We start from the raw sequence: 17,412 nt of genomic DNA, 5'->3' as shown, positions 1-17,412 counted from the left end.
CGGGAAGCCAGGACACTGCCCGATGGATTTCCGGAGAGGAGAAAGGACGCGGGAGGGAGGGAAGGTGGAGCCGCAGGAAGCCCCGAAAGCACTGGACCGGCCCCCACCCATCAGGCAGAATACAGCGCCACCCTTCCCTGCCGCTAAAATCCAGACTGAGGAGCCCTGTGAGGTGAACCAGCTCTCCTGCTTTCAAACTGCGCCCGAGGGCGGGCGGGCCCGGCCTGGTAAAGCCCCTCCGCGTGCGGATGGGGGCTGGAATCCCGGCTCCATCCGTGTGGTCGGTTCCTCAGGCCACCCGGGACCGGAGATTCGGTCTTAAAATGTCCTGGGGCCGTAGGTTCACGTAGCACAACCAGGAGCGCCGTCCAGTGTCCTCATTTTAGGCGGAAAACATGCTTACTGAGGTAAAATTATGTGCCCCAGGGGTAAAACGCAAGGGCGGAAGCGCAGCAGCAGGTGGAAGCCCTGTCCCCGCGCTGGGCTCTAGGTGTCCCCAACCCCACCTTTCCAGCCCGGCTCTGAGCGGACCCTGCGCGCTCCCGGGTGACCGGAAATGCAAGTGGGAGCAGGGCCCTCTCTCTGACTCCTCCACCCTCTGAGGTTCCGCGCATCGCCTGGGGTCCGCCCGGCGAACTGGGTAAGAAAGCTGCGGGTTGGGGACAGGGCCACGTGCGAGCTGAGGGGAGGAGCACGTGCTCCAGGCTGGCCAAACAGATCGCTGCTCCCAAGCAGACTTCGGGGTACAAAGCGCCGCTGCCGAAGGCGGCGCGCCTGCGCCCAGCAACCCCTCCTCCAGCTCGGGGCCCAGCCGGCGGGCCGGGAGGGGCCGGCACCGGCGGCGGAGCCGGACCAGAGAGGCCGCCCCAAACCTGCAGCCACTCGGCTCGCAGAAAGTCAAATGCTCCCTCCTGGGGGCCCGAGAGCCCCTCCGTGCCATGGTCCGGAACTCAGAGTGCCCTCTGCGTGCCCGGGCGCCACCTTTGTCCGGGCCTTAAGAGACCGCAGAGTCAGGGCATCGGGGACCGGAGCGGGGACAGGAAGGAGCCAGGGTGGGTGGGATCGGGCGAGGCGAAGCGACCCGCGTACCCTGAGGGTTCCCGGGCGCAGCCCAGGGCCAGGATGGCGCCGGCGACACCGGCCACGGCCCAGGCAGGGACGCGCCTCGTGGACAGCTCCCAGCCTGCACAAAGCGCTCTCGCACCCCGCCGCTTCGCCACGCCTCAAGGAAGGGAGACCCGCGCAGGTGGAGACCCCGAGGGTTAACGGAGAAGCGCCGGGCTGGTTCCGGGTGGAGCCAGGAGCCACATCCCAAGGTGGTCAGACCACCGGGGAGGAGAAGTGGCAGAGCGAGTTAAGGAAGGGGTGGGAGGAGGAGACGACTGTGCACTCTCACCACCACCGCACCCCCCCGGCCGGGTCCCGGGTTCAGGACCGCGGAGAGCTCCGGGCGGCGGAGCCCGCGGCCCCCCACGCCAAACGCCGAGAACCCCCGGGGCGGCCGCCCGCGGCTGCGCCTCCAGGGAGCCCTCCCCGATTTCCATCAGGACCAGGCCTCCGTCCCTCCCTCCGGTTCACGTTATGCCTCTGATAGCATTAAGGGGAGAATGATTAGTTAAAATGATAAAGATAATAACAAAACTCAACCGCAAAACATCGAGTGCTCGCTACCTATGGGCCTTAAAACTGATGTAATTCTCGCAAGGAACCAGTCGCTCAACCCAGCCTGGGAACTTCTGGAAGGTGGGGCCTGGTGACTTAGCCAGGGACCAGCCCCCCGGGAGCCCCGAGTGCTGGACCTAGCGCACGCAGGGCTCGCCCGCCCTCTGGGGCTCCAACTTCCGTTTTCCAGGCCCCTGCCCCTCACTCCGCCATCCCAGGGCTCAGCCGTCCGTCAGTCCACTTCCTCCAGTTCCATGGCAACCTCCACTCGCGCGAGGAGACCCCTGGGGTTCCCACTCCCTGCCGCCCCGCCCCCACCCCACCTCGAGGGGGAGGAAACCTCCAGGAGCCGGCCTGAGGGTGCGGCGGAGGTCCCTGCTCAAATCCCAGCCCTCCTGCAACTTGCTCTGCCAGGCAGGTGCCGCGGCCTCGTGCCCCGCGCCCCGGAGCGTGCCCCGGAGACGTCAGCACTGGCGGCCAGGGGCTCCGACGGCCGCCACCTAAATCCTCAGCCCTCGCCCGGAGAGCAGGAGAGCGCCTGGGGACGGCTCTTTCCAGCTGGAAGCCGTGAGACCTCGGCGAGTCCCCGAGCCTCTCCCGGCGCCGGGGCCACAGGAAGTGCTCTGTGACCGCGTGGATGGCCAAGCGCAGGACGCGCTGGCCTTGCTTTCGGGGAATGCAGGCGCCCTGGGCACATTCACCCGGCAGCTTTGCACAACTTCCCCTCTCGGGCCTCGCTCTCCCTTTCTGCGGCTCAGCAGCCGGCGCCCGACCTCGGAGGTCCCTCGGGGCTCTGGCGGACGACGCCGACCACCCGGGCCGAGTCTCGAGCCGGGCACGGGGCGGTGGGGGAGGGGCCGTAGCTTTGCCCCGCGCCCGCCCCCGCGCCCCACGTACCTGGCCATTGTCCCGGCCGAGCGGCAGGTCGCGGGGCGCGGGGCAGCGGATGCGCAGGGCGGGCGGCCGCTCGTCGCGCTCTCCGGGGGAGCTGACGGCCGAGCCCGAGGGCTCGCTCACGTCGCTGGCGGTGTCCTCGCTGCCGCCAGGCCCCGGCAGCCCCACGGCGTCCGGCCGGCCCGCGCTGCGCGGGGTGCGCGCCGAGCCGCGGCGGCCCACGCTGTAGGCGTCGAAGTCTATGGTCTTGTTCTCGTAGGCGCCCTCCACCGCGGCGAACATGCCGCCGTGCTTCTGCCTCGGGGTCTGCGCCGCGCTGCCCGGCCGCGCCAGGTACACGGGCAGGTCGTCCTCCGTGTTCCATGCGCGCCGCCGCTCCGCCATCCCCGCCCGGCCCTCGCCTCCGCCGTGTGCCGCGCTCCGCGCCTCGGTGCGGGCCCGCGGCGGCCCAGGCGCGACTGCGGCCGGCAGGGCGGGGAGGGAGGGCGGCCCGGACGGGAGGGGCGGGGCCTCCGCGCGGCTGCGGGCCGACGCCAGCCAGCCACAAAGGGCCGGGGCGGGGCCGCGGCTGGGCGGGCGGAGCGCGGGGACGCTGGAGCCGAGCCGCAGCGCCCTCCGCTCACCCCGCTCCCCTCCCACAGGCGGAGCGCAGGGTGCGAGCAGAGCCGGGGCCGGGCGCCGCGTGCGTGCACACACGCGCGCACACGCAGACACACACTGCAGGCACACACGGGCTCGGGCGCACATCAGTTGCACCAAACCCGTGAGAGATGCAGGCACGCGTCGGCACGCGCGGTCCCTTACACAGCCGGTCTACGCGCCAGCATGGGCAGTGTCGCACGCACAGACATAGACGTTCGCGCACAGGCCCAGGCGATGACACGCACCAGCGGTCCTCATCCTCACACGGCCCCGGGTTCCCACAGGGTCACACCGAAATTAACTGCTCCCCAGAGAGACTGCGCTTTGGAGCCGCTGCTCAGCCGCGCCACGCTGCTGGACAGCCCCCCCGCTAGTGCCGGCCTGCGCAGGTGCTGGGGACAGGGTCAGGACCAGAATACAGTCCCTGCCCTCCAGGAGCGACCTTCTAGGGAGGTGAGGACGCAAACGCGAAGGGTCAGGAGGGTCGGCAGGGCCAGAGGGACGTGCTGGCAGCGCACTCGCAGGACACATGGACAAAGCCACTCTTGGCCCTGAACCAGTGACTCATACGCACTCCAGGCACCAGCCAGTGACGCCAGCCACAAAGGGATTTTCCACACCAGTGCAAGTAACAAGCCAGCTCCACACACGTGAGCTCTTAGACCCCAACAGGACACCACGCAGCCGTCCACAGCGGAAATCAAGGCAGTCAGAATCTTGACTAGGAACAAGCCAGACAAACGCAGACAGATCACCGCATACGCACTTGACACCCGGGGCAGCCCACCCTTGCTGGCCTGGAGGTTGCAGCCTGGGCCCCCCACCCAGGGTTCCTCTGAGATGGCTCGGGGACATGAGGACCTGGGTTGCTCTGCGGGGTCTTCCCCACCCGTCCTTGGAGGCCAGGCATCCGTGTGCCGCCTTCTCTAGACCAGGGCCCTCGTCTCTCCATGATTTTCAAGCAAGGGTCCTGAGAGTCTCCAGGAACCCAGAATCCCCGCTGCACCTTCTGGACTGGAGAATAATCAGCTGCCGACGCCCTCCCCAGAGCAGTCCGGACATACAGAGCCAAGGCCGGAGGGGCTGCAGTGGGGAACCAGCATGGCTTCCCCAGCCCCTGGGCTGCTCCTCAGGGGCCGGGAGCTGTCCTTTCAGCACCCCGCCAGGCTGGTCAGACTCAGATATCCAGACGGCCCGGTCCGGCTCCTATTTCTGCGACTGTTGAGATCCGCAGACTGAGGACTCTGGGGACATCGGATCCACAGCCTCTGCTAACGCCTTGCTGCATGCACTGCCTGTGGGCGTTAATCTTGACTGTCAACCTGACTGGCTGGAAAGACACCTCCGAGATTGGTAAAGCACTCTTGGGGGGTGTCTGGGTGGGCCGTGGGGATGTGACCCTGAGGGCCATATCTTGCTCCTGCCCTCTGCCTGACTGGCACTGGTCCTCTCTGCTCTGCCTCCTGGTCCCCATTAAGTGAGCAGCTTTGCTGCACCATGCCCTTCCGCCATGATCTTCCGGCCTTGGAGCCAGCTGATCATGGACTGAAACCATGAGCCAAGTTGTGAGTGTTGGGTGCCATGTCCCAGCAACAGGAAAGCTGACCGGTGCATTGTCTTTCAGCTGGGAACAAGCCAGTCTGTGTGGCACATAGGAGTCATTTTACTGAGGCAGGACAGGAAGGGTGTGAGGCAGCTGCCTATCCCTCCATCCCATGGCTCCTCTGCCCAGCCTGGACCTCAGCTCGTCCACTCTATGGGCATCTGGCAAATCCTTCTGTGCTGGAGAGACAAGTGCTGGGGGCCCGGGTCCGTATTATCAAGTCCCTAACTTCTAGTACCCAAGAGAGTGCCAAACACAAGAATACTGAACCCCTGGACCAAATGCTGCAGCCCAGCCCATCCAAACCCTGGCTCCTCTTCTTCTTGTCCTTGCACCCCGTATAGATTTTTGAACAAGATATTTGGTGAATGTTATATACTTGCAAACATGTATGAATAAAAAGGAAAAATTGTACAAAAAAGATATATGATGAATGTTTCAAATTTTTTAAATTGCAGTAAAGGACACATTGTCCTTAGGCCCCTCCAAAATCCTCCCCCTCACTTCTAACACACATCCTATCCTTCTTGCTACTTTCCGAAGCAGCTCTGAAAGTCCTCTTGTGTGAGTGTCTTTGTAGGGCATGATAAATACCATGAATGCTGCTGCTGAGCACCATCCAGTGGAAAGACGGGCTCTTGAAAACATCACTGTGTGTCCTCATCCACCTTATTCACCTGACCTGGCACCATGAGACTTCTGGCTTTTTCCCAAAATTGAAATGACCATGAAAGGTAAATGTTTTGAATGGATTCAGGACATCAAGGCACCTACAACTGTGCAACTAGAGACACTCATGAAAAAGGCTTCCAGAACTTCTTCAGAAAGTGGCAAGAATGATGGAACAAGTGTGGTCCACACATGGGAGAGTGTTTTCAGGGGTACTAATGGCAGTGTGTTTTTACTATAGTACATCTTTTAGTTTAAACGTTCTCCACATTTTTCAACCACACCTCACAGGTGCAGTTGAGTCAGCTCCTCTCAAGTCAAAAGGGCTCCAGGCTACTGCAAATGCTTTCAATTTTTCCTGGGAACCCTTTCTGTCATGTGAAATATTATTCCCAGCACATTTCAGGCAAGGAAAGTTCACATCGAACACATGGAAACTTCTGTACCCCACAAATATCCACAGGGATTTTAAAAAATTTATAGAAATGCCAGGGGATCTGAGAATCTGAGTTAGACAGAAATTGGGTGTCAGTCTTTCTAATCCAGGCTCAGTTCTACCCTCACCATCTCAGGAGTGCCGTGTGGGCTCATGGGCTTTGCCGATGGTGATGGAGATCTTTCTAGTTTTTAGGAAGAACCCTTGTGTTGTGAGAAAGGGCCAGGCAGTCATCATGAGTAGAGGGAGGAATACAAGGGAGGGGTAGGGCGAGAAGGGTCTTTATTCAGAAGAGAGGAAGGATGATGGTCATTCCCCCTTACACAGATTACCACACACCCGGGACCACTGTGAGCACTTCACAGAGAGCAGCTCCACTTGCCTGATAGCAGCCTTTAGAATATCCTATTAGGCAAGAAACCCGAGGGATTCACAGAGGGAAAATGAGTCTGCTAGGATCTGAACACCTCCCCTTTAGTCTCCCAAGCAGCCTGCCTGCCTGAGGGGTCCCGCTGAGAGAGGACAGAGGAAGACACTGATGTGGTGTGCTCCAAGAGTCTGGACTTGGGAGGACTCCACGCCCCCTTGGCAGCTAATCACCCCACATTCACCCAGCACACATTCAGAGTGCCCTGTGTCAGTCTCTCAGTCCTCCTCCTCATGCTGCCCTCCCCTGTGGGGCACATCTGACATTCCTGGGGGGCCACCACCCACAAGTCTCTGCTTCCAGAGCCCATTGCCTGCCACACAGGCCATTAGCTCCTCCAGCTGCCCTTTGGGGCAGACAGTGCCACCTCCACCTTCGGGCCAGTGTTCTGAGGATGGCAAACCTTAAACCATTGCTGGGTTAACCTCCAGGATGGGACCCACTGGGTTTCCAGCACAGACTCCCCAGAGTCCTCCCACCACATCTCCTCTGCTCCAGGCCAGCACCCAAGTGCAACAGAGAAAGGGAGGCAGAGAGCAAAGCCATGAGAAATGTGCCCATCTGCTTGCCATAGGCCGAGGGGAGCAATCCAGCAGGGACCACAGTGGAAAACCCGGACGCCCAAGCGACTCCAGCATCCTGATAGCGGTGACCTCCTCCATCCCTTTCTGTCATCCTCTGGGAAGGACCAACCATAAATGAGCTCCACCGTGGCACTTGACAGGGACAACCTTGAACTTATCCTCTCAGAACATGAAGCCTTTCAGGTGACAGCAGAGAGCAGAAAGGGGCAGGTCAGCTGGCTGCAGGGAGAGGACAAGAGGCTAGTTCAGCTCCAATTGTGTTTAGTTTAGGCAAAAATTGAAGAATTTTTTAAAAGTAAGTTATAGGGCTGAAGATTTAGCTCAGTGGTTCTGCCATCTGCCTCACAAGCACAAGGTCCAGAGTTCGAACCCTGGCACCAAAAAAAAAAGTAAGTTGTAAGAATATTTCAGAGAATAAAGAAGGGGGAGCTGCAGCTCACTGTCAGGGATGTACTATGCCAAGCAAGTCTGCAAGGCAAGTCGAGAACGACTGTGCTCTTTGAAGATAGAAGAGAGGCTCAGGGGATTAAGCAAGCTGCCTCATCTCATGTGGCCAGCAAGTGACAAAGACGTAGGCTGGTTTGATTCTAAAACATTTGCTCTTTCTGCCTCCTCCACATCAACACACAGGCGATTGCAGTAGGATGGCAATGCCCCTCAAAGATGTCCACGCGATCCCCAGCCCCTGTGTAATCCACAGCACAGGCAGGAGTTTCAGAGTGCACTGAACGACTAAAGGGAGAGCATCCTGGGTTATCTGCTAGGTTCAGTGTAGGTACAAGGTCCCTTAATGTGAAAGGGGGACATCAGAGTGAGGGGATGTGACACCAGGAGCAGAGGTCCGAGTTAGACTTGAGGATGCCAGGATGTGGGCTTTAGAGATGGAGGAAGGAGACACAAGTCAAAGGAAGGCAGGTGACCTCTAGAAGCTGGAAAAGGCCAGGAAATAGAGCCTCCCCCAGCCTGCTGCAGAAACCCAGCTTGACTGAGAGAGACCCCGGTCAGGCTTCCACTCTCCACAGCCGAAAGACAATAATCATGCGTGGCTTTGTGTACCTTTAGCCACAGGCTCAGGATGATGCATCAGAGCGGCAACAGGAAATGAATGCAGGAATGTAATGGATCCTAAAGGAAATGACTGCATTATTTGTGCACCCTGGATTGGATTGGTGAGAAAATAAGGTGTTTAACACTGAAATGAAGAGTCACTGCCTTTGTGTTACAAGTTGCCTTTGGCTTCGTTGTGTTTGTGTTGTGTCAGGGCTTCTAACAGTCTGTGAGAGAACCAATAATGGATTAAAAGGTCAAAAGGAACAAAACCCTCTAATTATGAAAAAGCATACATTTTATTGTACAAAATTACACAAAGTATACATTTAACTGACATAGAAAAATACATCTCAGTAACAAGAGAAAACCCGGGCCTGTTGTACACAAGACAGAACGATCGCTACAAATCTCAGAAACCTGGAGGCAGACTGAGCCCGGACACGGCAGATGGAGAGTCTGACGAACATCTCTGGGGACGGTGACAAGGAGGGTCCCGCTGAACGGCACGGGGAGGGGTCTGCGTGTATCGCCAGGCCACCCCAGGGCTGCACTGCCAGCATCCGGTCCTGGGGCTGGGGAAGGCAGACCCACACGAGCCTGCCTTCAGGTCCGTGCAGCCTCAGGCATGGAGTGACCATGCACACAGGCCCCCGAGGGGAAGCACACACTTTCCACATGGATGTGTGCATCACCCTTTCCTTGTGATCTCTGTCCTGATTTAACCTGGGAGGAAGGACACAGGGAGGTTCTGCCGAGAAACTGCAAGACTTACTCACGGTCTGGCCAGGGACACTCACCCCTTCCCAGGGCTGCGGAAGAGACCATCGCAGCCCGGCTCGGGTGGCACACACCAGCCCTCTGTGATGTCTGCACGCAGCCTTCCTGGGGAGAGGCTGAGGGGTGTGAGCACGCTGTGCAACTGTGCACAGCCACGGTGCAAACCCAGGCGTGCAAGTGGCCCCACACTCGCCCTCCTGCCTCTGGGAGGTGTCCTGTCCTGGTCCCAGCGAAGAGTCTAAGGGAACGGTCCGATCGTCACTGCATAGGCCCTCGTTGCCCTGTCACTTCGATGTCATGGTTACAAGTGCAAAAAGGCAATGTGTTACTTTACTTTAAAATATATTGATAGAGTCAAAACCGAGTTTCCAGCCATGTTGAACAACGTCATTCCTGGCGAGACTTCTTTCTCTCCCTTTTTTCTACCATCCCATGAAAGTGCCATCGGTCCGCCCTTTATCAAAGCCCAATGTTTTCAAAGACCAAAAAGACGGTGTTGAAGAGAACCTTACATCCCTGGGATCAGTGTTCCTTAGTCTTCCTACAGCTCTGAAAACTGTATTTACACCCGGCACGCTGGGGTCGGATTTGGAAGGGAGCTGTGCTTGCTGAAAGCAGAGCAGGATTTAGAAAGAATCAAATGGGATAAAGAAATCCCAATCCTTCAATCCCAACTCTGCCAACTTACTGAAGACAGTTTTAGGCTCAAGGTATGAATTATCTTTTTCTAGAAATTCTTATGACACAGAGAAAATGACTAAATACATCAACAGACCCCAGAGGTTTTCCTCCCGCCACTTCCTTAGGGCCCTAGAGATTTCACTTCAAGGCCAAGTAGGAATACAGTTGGCAACCAGAGCAAGAGCTGAATACAAATCGACTCCTGTTTGCTTGCACAGTTGATGCTTCCGCCTCTCCTAGAGTTTCTATTTCTGGTAGAGTTGGGGTGCTGGCCATGACTGTAGCCAAGAGATTCGTTCATTGCATCTGTGGAGTCAGTCACACATTTTGGGGACTTGCGGGTATAGGGCAGTGACCAACTCCCAAAAGCCGAGGGTCAGTACATGTCACGTGTGCCATTTCCGGCAGGTCATCTGCTTAAAAGGCCTCTAAGGGGGAAGCTCTGCAGGTGACTCAGGGCCAGAAATACTCCACAGTTAAGAAGCTTCCTCCTGCGGACCCTTCTTTCCCAGTGAGGAGGAGTAATAAACATGAGTCTCAGCCAGGAGAAGCCCGGGGGAGATCGGGGGATTTAATCAGCACAGGCTCAGGCCGCAGTCTGATGGTTCTTGCCCTGACTGTGGGATGGAACCCCACAGACTTTGCAGGGGCCCCTGAGGTGGTGTCAGTGGGCTAGGAGGGGCCGGGCAGCCTGCCTTCTTTTCAAAGGCTCTGCGGCGGGAATCTCTGCGGTGGGAATCGCCACCACAGGACCAATCTTCACGTCCTACAGACAGCCCAGAGGCCGCAGCAGGCAGCGAGTGTGAAGCGCTTGAGAACACCCACCCAGCCCTGGCCTCCCTGCCTTTCCTCTGTGGGGAACAGCTACGTGGAGAAGAGAACGGTGAGCATCTGAAACACGTCAAGCGAGTCTAGCGCCCTGTTCCCAGAGGTCGATGAGTTCTCTGAAAGTCTCACATTCCAGAACTGGGATTTCTCTCTGGAATCCAAGGGAGGCTGTGAGTCTCCTACAAGAAGCTCAGCAGCCCGAGGGAGAACATCTCCCCTCAAGTTTACAGAGTTTGCTTGATAAATTGCTGCCTAAAGCAAAAGAGCTCTTCTTGGCGAGGACTTGTGCTCGCTGCCCTCCCATGATAGTTGCATCACGGAGTGGTTTCTGTGTTCAATCAGCTTAGCTGCTGGATTTTGCACACTGAGCAACTAGGTAGGGAAGGTCATGGGGCCGGATTAGAACTTCAATCATAAGCCAGGAGTGGTGCCACACATCTGTAACCTCAGTGAGGCCAGAGGCTGAGGCAGGAGGATACAAGTTTAAGTCCAGCCTGGGCAGCTTAGCAATTTAGTGAGACTCTGTCTCAGAATAAAAAATAAAAATAAGTAAAAAATAACTTTAAAAAAAGGGGCTGGGGTTGTAGCTCAGTGCAAAGGCCATGGATTCATCCTCAATTCCAGATGAACAATCGTGTAAGTCCAGCCAAGAAGTAGGTGAGTTTAAGCCTCAGGAGACACAAATGGCTTCTACACAAAAGGAAAGATCCCTCACACTCATGCATGTTGCTTAGTGATGCTGTGCAGATTGCAGCCCAGTGAAAATGAGCCACTTCCTAGGACAGTGACCGGAAACGACTACACTGTGCCACCGCCAGGAATCCTCCGCAAAAGCCACCAGAACCAAGTTTGGTCCATCTGGGGTCAAGGGGCCAGGCCACGTGACTGTGGATTGCCACTTAACCTGTTACAGCTTCAGCTTCCTCACCCAGACAATCCGGAGGAAGGACAGGGCCTACGCTAAGGTCTGAGGCCCTCCCCAGCTCCCACTGTGGGTGTTTCTCACCTCTGATTGCAGCCCAGTTAGCAGGCAAGGGCATGACCCCAGAGTATACTGCCCTTCTCCATCCACAGAGCAGTCCGGTCCGGCCCTGCTGCCTCTGCCTGCTCAGCACTCGCCACACCTCCAGCATACCTATTTTAAGCGCACTGCCTGGCAGTTCATGGGGGAATGTTGCCATGCCAACCCGCTGGCTGTTGCTAATCATAATCTATGAATGTGCAGTACAGCCATCTCACAAGCGATTCTTTCCTCCCTTACCCTGGGGACTTTTTCCACATTGTCCTTAGACAGCTTGTTCACCTTGTTCTTAATGGCATACAGTAGGTACCTAATAAATAGGCACTGGATTAATGACTGGAGTCTGCAGCACACTGGAACCTGCGGGGTGCTTTCCCATACGGTTCATCCATCCACACCACTGCAGATGCCGAGGCAGATATTTGTTACCCCACTTGCCAGGTGAGGAAACTGAGAAAGTTGCTCTCACTGGTCTCAGAGCTAACAAGTCACAGAATTCACACTGCATCCTTGTTATTCTGATTTCAACCCGAATCTTCTCTGACACCAGTTGACCTCATTGTCTCTAGCATGTGGAAGTCAATACCAATCCACATACTTATGAGAATGAAGGAGTCTGCAAAGTGCCTTCCCATCCGTGTCCCTGCTTCACTCAGACCCCAGAGCCAGGCCCTGCAGGCAGGGAGCACTTAAGCACTTGACCGCCGCGGACATCGGCTCCAGGAGGGCAGAGGTTGGGGTTCTGCTCTCTCCCAGGACCCAGGGCCCACTGCAGTGCTGGTGCTGAGTGGTCGTCCCTTAGTGTCTGTTGCTGAGTGAGTGAATGACACTTGGTGAGTGGCCTGTGCCCCTAGGGTGAGCCAGTGGGGAGCCGGAAGCCACTTGCTCCCTCGTCAATTGTGAAATACCTGGAAAACAGGCCATGGCTTTAACCCAGGAGGCAGACTCCTACTGGGGAAGGGAAGGGAGAGACCCAGACTGTACCAAGCATGGACTACGTGCCAAGTGCCCAGGGTTCTCACTTGTCCTGGTGCTGGAGAGGACAGTACGGTGGCCCCATCTCCCTGCGGAGGACTGCAGCTCAGACAGGATCTGGCCGGCGCAGGGTGGGCTTTGGAGCCAGGGTGGCAGATACCAAAGCTGGACTGTCCCCATGACATCACGCCTCGCTTAGGGAAGGCCGGGGCTCTCAGGCGCCAGGTCCCTTTCCCGTGTGCAGCTCCGGAATCAGACCCAACACCAGGCCACTGACTTTCGACTTGCTCTGTGCATTGTTCATGCCTCAGATGCCCCAGTGGGTACCCAGCGCTCTGTCTTCACTATCACTCTCACGTCCTGGCCAAAGGGGAAACCGAAGTTCAGAACAGTTAGGGGCTCTGCCCCAGGTCACTGGGATGGGCAGGTGGCAGAGCTGGAAGAGGAACCAGTCCAGGCCGTGGAAGACATCGGTGGTGTCACTGTCATCCTGGGAGCCTGAAGAGGGGCTCGTGTCCCTCCCTGGGCCTCAGCATCACCACCCATAATGTGAGGGTGGGGAGCGGGGCAGGTGTCGCCAGGGCCTAGCCAGGGGAACAGGCAGCTTACGTGGTGAGCAGAGAAGATGCCCACGGGGCGGGTGCCCTGTAGAGGAGAGGGAGGGCTGACCTCACGCAGCTCCAACCATGGCCAGGAAGACAGGGGTCCAAAGTTCTCAGGTCCACTGATTTTCAAAGAGAAGCCAGACACCCAGATTTTATAAGAAATCATTTGGTTTTGAAAGATGAACTTATTAATTCCAATATTAACAAACACAACAGAGGTGTGTACACTGATTTTCAGAGCAGAATTATTCACAATAGCCGAAAGGTGGAAGTGACCCTAATTGATGAGGGAGTGGAGAAACAAAATCTGATCTATCTATATGGTAGAATACTATTCACCCTGAAAAAAGGAAGGGCATTCTGACCCACAATCCAACATGGATGAACCTTGGAAACATTATGCTGAATGAATTAAGCCAGCCACAAAAGGTCGAACTGTGTGCGATTCCACTCAGATGAGCTCCCTGAAGCAGTCATATTCACAGAGAAAGAGCAGAATGAGGTTGCTCGTGCTGGAGGAGGGGTAAGAAGGCCTGGGGTTTAATGAGGACAGAGTTGAAATGTTCCAGAGGTGGATGGATCGGTGGCTGCAGAATGATGTGACTGTGCTAATGCCACTGAGCTGGACACGTAATAGGTCCAAACAGCAAGTTTTCTGTTAGGTGCATTTTACCACAAGAACAAGAAAAGATGGAAGGCAAACAGGACAGGTGTGTGTGCCAGGTCTGGTCCAGGGTGGCCTTCGTTCCTGCCATGGACTAGCAACTTGGGTTGGGGGGCTCTCTGTCCTTGCTCCCTCTGACCAGAGCTCCAGGTGCTGTGGACCTGTCTGCCCACCTGCTCCCACCATCAGCTGTGTCGTGCAGGAGCAAGGACCAGGGGAAATCAGCCCACAGAAGTCTTGCCAGCAGTGCCGGCTTTACGCCTGGACTTCCTGGGTGATGCTGGAATTTCAAATGTCCCTGTCCGCATCCCTGGCTGCCCTCAGTAGCCAGCCTCACTGTCCTGCAGCTCCCAGGACACAATGTGAGGGAGCGGTTGCCAAAGGTCTATCCCAGCAACGGGGCCGAGATGCTCTTCAACTGAAGGCCAGAAGGAGCTCAGATGGGCTGCGGGCCTGGGGTGCTTTGGGCTGCTGTGGTTACCTGTGGGACACAAGTTACTTGAAGCGGCACAAGTTTAGAGAAGGACTCTCCACGTCTTCTAGAAGCAGGATGCCTCCCCAAGGGCCACAGAGTGCTTATGAGCATGGGCCCTGTAAACAGGCGAGAACGTGGGGTGTGGCAGGGACAAGCTGCACACTCATCAGGTGTCGGAGGGGCCAGGAAGCTGTGTGGCCACCTCCACTGTCCAGGTGAGGAACAGGCCCGGAGAAGCCAGGGGTGGCTTGGAAGTGGCTGGCAAGTTAGAGGCAGAGCTGGGTGTCTGGGTTCCTTGATGGACTCACACCCCATCCAGTAGCGGTGCTGGACCACAGAGGGTCCTGGGCTCCTTTGAGAACTTGCCAAAGCCCCCGGAATTCTCTGTCTCCCTAGACAACACCCTGCACAGGCTGGGAGCCCCACAGGAGGCAATGTGCAGTACCCGAGGCACCATCCGGGTCTGGAGTGCACTTGGCCCGCAGAACAGAATCATCATGCAGGCAGAGGAGAGGAGGATGCTTGGAGAAGCCGAGCAACCTGAACAAGGTGACATGGCCTAGCAGAGGCAGAGCCAGCCCAGTGCTTGGGGCTCCAGACCCCGGTTTCCTGCCACCAGCCCTGGCCAATAAACACAGCTTCTTATGGTCAACGGGCATCGCCTGGGCTCCTGGTTGGAACCGTGCAAGGTAGGAACATTTCCCATAGGTGGTGTGGGCAGGCTGATGGTCGTTTGGCTTTTACTTGGCTCCCAGGAAGGGATCGTAAATCTCAGGGCCACCTGCACTCCACAGGTCATGTGGGAGGGGTGTCACATTTTCCAGAGGGACGTGTTTGCCTCTCTATGGTCTTCTTTCCTGAAACAACCAAAGCAGGAAGATTAGTCCTGAGAGGAAGCTACCAACCAAGCGACTTCTGCATGCAGCTGTCCAAATGCACCAGCTTCCAGAGGCGGGAGGGTGCTCCTCCCTCTGTGTCCTGGGTGTGCCATGGGCATCTTCACCACAACCCTCAGCTGCTCTCTAGAAAAGAATCTGATTCCTGGAATTCACAGGGAGAAGACTCTTTATTTGGGATGTTTTGAATCCTTGGTGTAATACAGAGGTTTTACGTGACTCAGCATCCATGCACATTGGACAAAGGGTTTCCAACCCCCAAGCCTGTCCCAGAGGCCAACAGCCAACAGAAGGTCAAGAACCAATGGCTCAAAAAAAGAGAGAAACTGAGGTTTGAGGATGTGTTCGTTCCTCCATGCAATGAAAGTTACCAGACACCTGGTGCATGCCACTCTCAGTGCCAGGCTCCAGGGTCATGGGCTTGCACGCGGAGACAGTGGGTAATGCAGGAATCACAGGACGAATGCACACACCAGCTGTAGCCATAAAGAGGGAGGGCAGAGTGAGACCACTGCAGGGGACCGAGTGGAGGTGAGGATAGCAGGGCCGAGGCAGGGGCAGGGGAGACCACCAGGTAGCCAGTGCAAGAGGCCCCGCAGAGAGGGGGAGGGAGCTCGAGAAGCCAGCGTGCAGAGACACGAGGGGCTGCATGGCAGGAGATGTGGGGACACTGGGTGCTCTTGGGCAGTGCTCAGAGAGGGAGGGCTCCTTAATGAGTCTGGAGGGATGGTAGGGAGGTGAGAAAGGGATACATGTAAAATTTCGAGATGAGTGGGGTTTTCTGAGCAGGGAATACAGCTTGAGCAGAAGCCAGGAGGTGTGAGGCAGTGCAGGCCAGAAGGGAGCAGGGAGGTGGTGGCAGAGCACAGGTCTTGGGCCCTCAGTTTCCCAAGAGGAGCCTGCATGTATGCTGGCAGATTCCTAAGCACATCTGGGGATGCAACAGCTTACAGAGGGGAACTCAGGAAAATGAAAACCCCTCAGAGCACAACGTCCCTGTGCAGTTCCAGGGACTCCCCAGAGTAGGGGCAGGCTGGGCTATGATGCAGGGAGCATGGGGCCTGTGGGGTGGCACAGTGACGGTGCACACACAGCCTGAGCTGCACCTGTCCCAAGGACGGCAGCAAGGACACCATCCCAGCGCCACCCGTGTGGCCCCATCTTGGCACAAAGTCAGATCTTGCTCATTTAGCGTGTTTGTGTAGGTGTTTCCAGTCTGCTTTTCCAAATGTATTTTTATCTCTGTGCACAGCACTGCAGGCTTTTTTGGGGAGGGAATCAGCAAGATAAAAATAAACTCAATTCAAATCTTCCATCCTCAGAGGACCACTGGTACTCTCACTTCACTGTGCGTCAGAATCACTTCACCCTGGAAGAATTCAGATGCCCAGGCTCAATCCCAGATTTGAGGACCCAGTGTCTGTGAGAGAGAGCTCAGAAATCTGTTAGCAGTGAGTATTAAACTCCTGCAATATGCTGGGGATTATTCACTGAGGGATCTGGGATTCCATTGAGCACCTGATGTCTAAGTGTCACCATATTGAGCAATGCCCCAATCTGAGGACAAGGCAGAAAAACCAAGTCATTAGAAGCATCTGAGTGATGTCATACACAAGTCATCATCAATGCCTTGCCTGCATCCCAAGGAAAGCTGATACAGTCTTGTTGATCTTGCATTCACCAGGAAAATAATGCAACAACTGCTCCAGAATTAATGAATATCATTGGTCCCCTCCAAAGCCCAGGGAGTACACTCATTGATAATTCCTGGTAAAGATACATTGTTTTCAAACTACAGTTACAAAGATACACCCTGAGAGATGGTCAGCAGATGCAAAGAAATAGGAGAAAATCACTTTGAAGGTATTACACGGCTTACAGGTTCTAGAAAGGGCTTTAAAATAAGAATGACCACAACTGTGACACAGGTATTGTAGAAACCAAAAACTGAGTTCCTGACATAAGACCTTTATGGGCAGGTTAGACAGTAGACTAAACACAGATGGAGAGACTGAGGGAACTGAAAGACAGACCAGAGGAAATCACCCAGGGTTCAGCACGGAGAGATAGGTCTAAGGGAGGGGTTGCTCTAGATTGAGTAGAAAAGCAAAGTCACTAGAAGCAGCTGAGTGGTCTCACTGCAGAGGTGACATTTGAGTTGAGGCCCAAATAACAAAGAGACTCAACCATGGAAAGAAACAGGGTCAAGGGTCCCAGGCATCAGGGGCAGAGTGCACAGTCCCGGGGGAACATTGGGCGGGAGCAGGCTGCTGCATCTGGAGAACAGGAAACAGACCCTGCAGCCCCAAGTATGAAAAGCAATGAGGGCCCAGCTCAGAAGTGTGGGTGAGGGGGCCAGGCTCCAGCTGGGGCCAATAAGGGCTTTCCCGTGGTGAGAGCTGAGCATGCACCCACTCACTCACTGGCTTATCTGCCCATCACCAAGTTCCCACTCTGAGGCAAGCACCATGCTCAAGGCCAGAGGGCATGTAGAGTAGAACCCAGCAAAATGCACGAGTGAAC

At 56.3% G+C, this 17,412-nt stretch overlaps 2 protein-coding genes across 2 annotated transcripts in view; both read right to left on the bottom strand.

Annotated features, from left to right (window-relative positions):
- Crmp1 (collapsin response mediator protein 1) overlaps positions 1-3,006 on the bottom strand; it is a 56,115-nt gene extending 53,109 nt beyond the window's left edge. Inside the window, exon 1 of the mRNA XM_004847309.3 lies at positions 2,560-3,006. Coding sequence (XP_004847366.1) covers positions 2,560-2,940 — 381 coding nt within the window. The 5' untranslated portion in view covers positions 2,941-3,006. The remainder of the gene's footprint in view (positions 1-2,559) is intronic.
- Positions 3,007-8,311: 5,305 nt separating this feature from the next.
- Positions 8,312-17,412, bottom strand: part of CUNH4orf50 (chromosome unknown C4orf50 homolog) — a 95,820-nt gene continuing 86,719 nt past the window's right edge. Inside the window, exon 14 of the mRNA XM_021260308.2 lies at positions 8,312-14,850. Coding sequence (XP_021115967.2) covers positions 14,789-14,850 — 62 coding nt within the window. The 3' untranslated portion in view covers positions 8,312-14,788. The remainder of the gene's footprint in view (positions 14,851-17,412) is intronic.

Source organism: Heterocephalus glaber, unplaced genomic scaffold (genome assembly GCF_053883595.1).
Source record: "Heterocephalus glaber isolate CG9 unplaced genomic scaffold, H.glaber_assembly_v1.0 deba00001509, whole genome shotgun sequence".
Classification (NCBI taxonomy): domain Eukaryota; kingdom Metazoa; phylum Chordata; class Mammalia; order Rodentia; family Bathyergidae; genus Heterocephalus; species Heterocephalus glaber.
This window is presented reverse-complemented; position numbering and strand designations above follow the sequence as displayed.